Source organism: Apaloderma vittatum, unplaced genomic scaffold (genome assembly GCF_000703405.1).
Source record: "Apaloderma vittatum isolate BGI_N311 unplaced genomic scaffold, ASM70340v1 scaffold30631, whole genome shotgun sequence".
Lineage (NCBI taxonomy): Eukaryota > Metazoa > Chordata > Aves > Trogoniformes > Trogonidae > Apaloderma > Apaloderma vittatum.
This window is the reverse complement of record NW_009700138.1, coordinates 1-6,007: the sequence shown is the minus strand read 5'-3', so window position 1 is coordinate 6,007 and position 6,007 is coordinate 1. Positions and strand designations below refer to the sequence as shown.

General features: G+C 53.4%; 1 protein-coding gene across 1 annotated transcript; it reads right to left on the bottom strand.

The window, feature by feature from the left end:
- Window positions 1-1,317: 1,317 nt before the first annotated feature.
- On the bottom strand, window positions 1,318-3,289 carry SERPINH1 (serpin peptidase inhibitor, clade H (heat shock protein 47), member 1, (collagen binding protein 1)). The gene is made up of 4 exons (XM_009878655.1): window positions 2,680-3,289; window positions 2,403-2,501; window positions 1,787-2,019; window positions 1,318-1,622 (listed from the first exon to the last, which is right to left on the bottom strand). The coding sequence occupies exons 1-4, from the start codon at window positions 3,260-3,262 to the stop codon at window positions 1,320-1,322; spliced, it is 1,218 nt and encodes a 405-aa protein (XP_009876957.1). The 5' UTR covers window positions 3,263-3,289; the 3' UTR covers window positions 1,318-1,319.
- Between the last annotated feature and the right edge of the window lie 2,718 nt (window positions 3,290-6,007).

Genomic DNA, 6,007 nt, shown 5'->3' with positions numbered 1-6,007 from the left:
GAATTAGGGCAGACGGAGCTTTTCTGCGATGGTGTGACCTTGCAAACCTGGAGAAGGCCATCAGCCGCTGTGGTTTTGCCTGTAGGAGATGCCTACTGAGAGACTTTGTAGCTGTAACCTCATAAATTAAGTGGAAATAGTCCTGCGTACGATCTGAGAAAATGCAGTGTAGGGCTTCTCGTGTAGCAACCTGCCAGCAAGAGAAATAAAAGTGATGGAGTCGCTGTCCTTGCTGGTTTCAAATTCGCTTAGGTTGTGGTGCGTACATGTCTCTTGTTTCGATCATCTTGCCGTCGCTTCGCGATGCCTCTCACTACTTTGCGATGCCTCTCGGCGCGTAGCAAGGCTTACCTGGTGATACCCCTAAAAAGATGATAGGGATGGCCTCCAAGTCTAGGAAACTTGCTCATTATCAGACATAAATACGAGTGTAGCTATAAATATATTTAATTTTCAGCATGCCCTTACCCAGCTCAGCCGACAGGGAGCTAAAGGACCGCGGAGGAGGGGAGCTTCAGAAAAGGGTCACTAGGAAGTCTGGGAACGGCAGCTCTCAAGCTTTGCAGTTAAACAAGACAGTGGAAGTGAGCCTTGAGCCACCTCCCATCTGCTCTTTGGCCCCTGAGCCACTTCTCCATGAAGTGCTGAGCAAAGCCACGCTTGGTTTTGCAGCCGGCGTCCTACCTAAGGAGCCAGTGAAGCATCGAAGTCACCCAGAGCAGGACAGAAAGGCACAACTCCATGTGATCTCTGTTCTTAGGTGGGTCCTGCTCTGCTCCCTTCGTGCTCTGCTACGTGCCCCTGAAGACAGGATAGAGAGAAGCAAGACACAGCTCCGAAGCGACCAGAGCAGCTCTGGCTTGGTGCCGTGGAGTGAAGGAGGAGAAAAGCAACAGAGCTGAAGGTGCAAAAGGTGGAAAGGATGAGGAGGGGGATCTCGTGGCTTTGCAGCGCTGGTGGTAGCAGCAGGAGGCTTAACTCTAGTGCGGGTGAATGTCCAGGCGGCGCGTGCCGCTTCCCTTCCGCTCCTGGTGACCCTCTTGTGCCAGGCTCCCCGGTTTCCTCTCGGGAGGTGTGTTTTGTGCAATAAGTATTTTGGGGTGAGGTAAAGTGTTATAATAATGCTGGTTTGTCATCACAATGCACCCTGGTCTGAATAGCACCCATAGTTCGAGAAGGATACAAAATAGTGTTTCCCCTTTTTTTGAAATCCCCCCACTAAAAAAAAACCAAAACAAAACACAACACGCAAACTGTGGCCTCTGAATCCCTGGACAATGGGGACTCTGAGGCAAAAAAAAAAAAAAAAAAAGATCTAACTACAACTCATCACGCATCTTGTCCCCTTTGGGCCTCACGAGCCTGCCGATGAAGAGAATGGAGTTGGTTTTAGTGTCCTTTATCATGAAGATGAAGGGGTGGTCAGCGTAGAAGAGCTTGGGGTTCCTCATCTCCTCTCGGCCGTAGATGTCAGCATCGTAGGGGTTCCCTTCCGTGTCCCACTCAAGAGCAGCCGCGTGGAAGACGTTGGACAGGTAAAGATCTTTCTTGCCAGAGATCTTGGACAGGTCGGCCTTGGTTTTGTCAATGGCTTCTGTCAGGCCCAGGTCAGCCAAGTGTTTCTAGGAGGAGAAGAAAGGTCAGCAACCCTCCCAGAGATGACACAGCGCAATCCTTTCCAGCCACGGTTCAACCAGCCGCTGGAAAAGGATGACGGGCACGGAGGACCCATCATCCCACATCTTTTCTCCCACCCTGAACTGTTTTCTTTAGGGCCCTCCTTTACCTGAAGGTCGTGGCTGACTTCTAGGACGACTTTAGGCAGCGAGATGGCCACTGATCTCTTCTTCATCTTGCCAGCCCAGGTCTTCAGCTGCTCCCTGTTCAGCAGTTTCTCGACCCTCTCCAGAGGCTCCACGTGGTTTGGCATGATGAAGATCATGCTGGAGAGCTTGTGGGCAAGTGGCATCTCTACCACCTGGAGCTTCTCTGTCTCATCGTCGTAGTAGTTGTAGAGACCTTAAAATCAGAAGCAGGAGATAGTGAGATACGGGGCAGAGGCAAAGCTACCCGCAACCTCATCGCAAATTCGCCCTGGACCTCCTTTCCTGACCAGCGAGGGCCACAAATCCAAGCACTCTCTTGACCCAGCATTATTGGGAGTTGGCAGCAACTCAAAACCATGATGAGCTGGGATTTATTCCCAACAGACAGCAAACACAGATTCTCTCAGCTCACAGAGAGACTGAGTCAGCAGAACGAGCACACCCTGCTCGGTTCTCTCTCGCTCATGGACCACGGGGCAAAACACTCGGAAGCAGTTGGTGGAAAACTGGGTGATGGAGTAGCACCGAGCTTAACTCCGGGTGGTGCTCCCAGGGCACAGGAGGTTTGCAACTTACCCGTGCGATGCATCATGGGAACTCCCACCGTGTAGGAACGGGTCACCATGAAGCCGCGGTTGTCCACCATCTTATGATGGAACTTCTCATCCCAGTGAGCTACAGGAGAGAGAAATTCATTTGTAAGAGAATGGACACTTCACGCACAATTCCCAACTACTCGTGTTGAGAAAGAGCACAGGGCCTAGGATTTGTTCACCTCCCTGCTTGGGCCGTTGTGTATTGGCTCAGACTAGGTTTCGGGTCACTTAAATCAAGAACGGAAGGTGGAACTTACGCTTGAAGAACATGGCATTGACAATGAGGGCTCCATCAGTTTTCTCAACGTCTTTGGTGACCTCTGGGAGCTTCCCATCCGTGGTCTGGGCCGCCCACTCGTTAATGGACTTCAGGGCGCTCCTCTTGTCTCGGAAGTTGATCTTGGAGTGCTCGTAGTTGTAGTGCTTCTTGCTGTTCTTCACAAAGTCGTCGGCGAAGGTGATGGAGGCAGGGCCGTACAGGCGGTTGCCGATCTTCCAGGTGACATTGCGGGCCGTGCTGTTGCTGACCTCGTTCAGGAGCTCGGACAACCCGCTGTGCACGTAGTCGTCGTTGAGTTTGTCCGCGCTGAGCACGGCTTTGGCTTGGGAGGCCGTCGCCGCCTTGCCCCCGAGGGACACGAGGCCCAGGGAAGAGGCCACCACCACAGGGGACAGCAGGATGTTCTCCATGTCCTTGTCCTTTGCCATGGCGTGGTAGAGGTTGAAGGCCAGCGTTGTGCTGCGGTCCGCCAGCGTCGTTGCCTTGTCGCTCAGCTTCCTGTCCTCCGAGGGCACGGCCGCAGCCAGGCCGCACAGAGCGAGCGCCGCAATGACCCACATGGCTTCAGCAGCACCCAACGCCTCTGAGGACCTGCTGGGCGAGAAGAAGTCACTGTCAGCACGATTCGAGCCCTTCCCAGGGCATCTGGAGACCCCAGCCAGGGAGGAGCTCTTCCAGTGAAACCCTCTCCTAGGACCTCATGGTAGACAGAGAATAGAATTATAGAGTTATAGGATGTGTTGGGCTGGAAGGGAACTTTAAAGCTCATCTAGTCCAACCCCTGCAGTGAGCAGGGACAGCTTTAACTGGGTCAGGTTGCTCAGAGCCCCATCAAGCCTGACCTTGAATGTCTCCAGGGATGGAGCCTCCACCACCTCTGGGCAACCTGTGCCAGGGTCTCACCACCCTCATAGTAAAGAACTTCTTCCTAATGTCTAATCTAAATCTACCCTGCTCTAGTTTAAAACCATTCCCTCACATCCTGTCCTTCCAATCCCTGATCAAGAGCCCCTCCTCAGCTTTCCTGCAGCCCCTTCAGGCACTGGCAGGTTCTATAAGGTCTCCCCAGAGCCTTCTCTTCTCCAGCTGAACAATCCAACTCCCTCAGCCTGTCCTCACAGCAGAGCTGCTCCAGACCTCTGATGATATTTGTGGCCTCTTCTGGACCCGCTCCAACAAGTCCATGTCCTTCTTGTGCTGAGGACCGCAGAGCCGGACACAAAACTCTTGGTGAGGTCTCACCAGAGCAGAGCAGCATCTCTATCAACGCTTCACTTGGGGACCACACTGGGCCTTTCCATGAGTGACGATTAATCTTGAGGAGCCCAAGCTGTGCTTTGGCAGACAGAGCCCATGCATTTTTGAACAAAAGCTTCTTTTTTAAAACAGTTTTACTGTATTATTGTGTGCTCACACACAGTCAATTACTTAAGGAGGGGCCAGGGAATAGAAGTAAAATATTTCTGTCCCCAGAGCAGCAGGGTCAAACCCCTGCCTTGGTCAGGAGAAGCTAAAAGTGGGGTGTTTCTGCTGCCTGAGGGCCACGCAGCACAGCGCTGCCCAACCATTGGGGGGCTATCGTGGCAACTGAACATCAGGGATCATCCTCGCTGGGGACCCCAGCTCCAAACGCAGACCTTCAGCCTTCCAGACAGTAGATGGAGCACATGAGCTTCCACCAAACCAAGTCGGAGAGGCCCCTTGAGAAGATCCAACATTGTCTGATCAGCTCTGCCCTTAATTTTGCCTCTACAGCCCTGCCAGGGAGGTACCGGGACCGAGAAGGTGGTGGACCCCTTCTTTCCCCAGCAGAGCCCCCTCCCAACGTGTTCATGCATTAGTAGACGCATTTCATCGCAACGTAGACGCGCCCACCCCCGGTGAGGGCTCTGACCTACCAAGTCCCATCAATCTGCAGACCCACCAGTCCTAAACATCCTGCCCGAAAGCTTTTTAGAGCTCACCCCACCTTCCCTGGAGGCTACAACCCATCCCCAGCCCTTTCCTCCTGCCTTCACGCTCCTCACAGCGAAACTCCCCGACCCGCTTGCGGCTTAAAATTCCACCTCCGCGCCCAAAGAGAGCTTTTGGGGGAATTTCCCTCGAAGTTTTGTCGCTCGTCGGTCCTCTCCCACCTTGGTCCTGCTCCTGGCCAGCCTCAGAGGCTGGGATGAGAGGAAAAAAAAGGCTGCGACGGGGCGGCTTCAGGGTTAAAGCGAAGGGCCCGCTGGGATTACATATGGAAGGAAAACACGCGCCAAGCCCCAAGGATCACCGAGAGTGCGCAGTTGCACCAGGGGCCTTTTGCCAGGGTGGGAATTACGTAGCCTGAGAGGGATGGGGGAGGCGACCCGTCTCCTAAAATGTCTCCTAAAATCCTTTTGAGAGCGAGCCTTCCGCTGACGGGAAAAGCCATCCCGGCTACCCATGGGCAAAGCCTGGTGCAACAAGCTCAAAACTGCCTTCAACGCACCTTGTAAAGTGCGGGTGGTATCGGGTGCGGCAAGTATTTAAAACCTGGGGGTATTTATTTAATCTGATAGGTTTTTTTCGGTTTTATTTTTGTTTTTTGGTTTTTTCTTCCCGTTTATTTCTAAAAGATACCTTGAAACTGTTTCATAGTGAGGTCAACGTTTGTCTTTTTCACTCTGAAAGAAAACAAATACACGGAGTAGTTCTCTTGCCAGCAATTGCCACTGACACCCTCAGCTTCAAAAGAAAAAATAATTCATTACTTCAGAGGCCGGCAAAGAATTTGTTTGGGCGCGCCGGGCTGCCGAGGCAGAGAAATTTTGCCCGTCCTTGGCTTAAGGGCTGACGTGATGGATGAATTCATAACCCGGGGTGAAAACAGAGGGGATGTCGGGGGGACGTGTCCCCCCTGCGAGGGGACATCCCGTGCCGACGTGGCATCCCGGGGCTGTTGGGGATCCGCTCTCTGGGCACGATTTGGAGGCGTTGGGGGGAAAAAGGGCTTTTTCCATGTCAGCAGAAGGAAGGTGACGCTCGGTTAAGAAGGCAGAAGGACGGGGTTAGTGGGTTTTGGGGAGAGCTCTGCCTCCCGCGCTGGGCCGGTGCCCGGGGTCCCGCAGGCTCCCAGGCTGGGCAGGAGCTGGGGATCGCTTGGACCAAGTTGGTGCTTCCTTTATGCCCCCCCCCGCCACCTCCCTTTCCCTTTTTCACCCCCAAAAAGTCGCTCCAGGGTGCAAAACCTGGGCGCAGCTTCACTGCAAACCGCAGGAGGTGGGGAGGGAATCATTTAATGTCACTTTTGATAAAAAAACCAAAAGCCTGTATCCTACCCA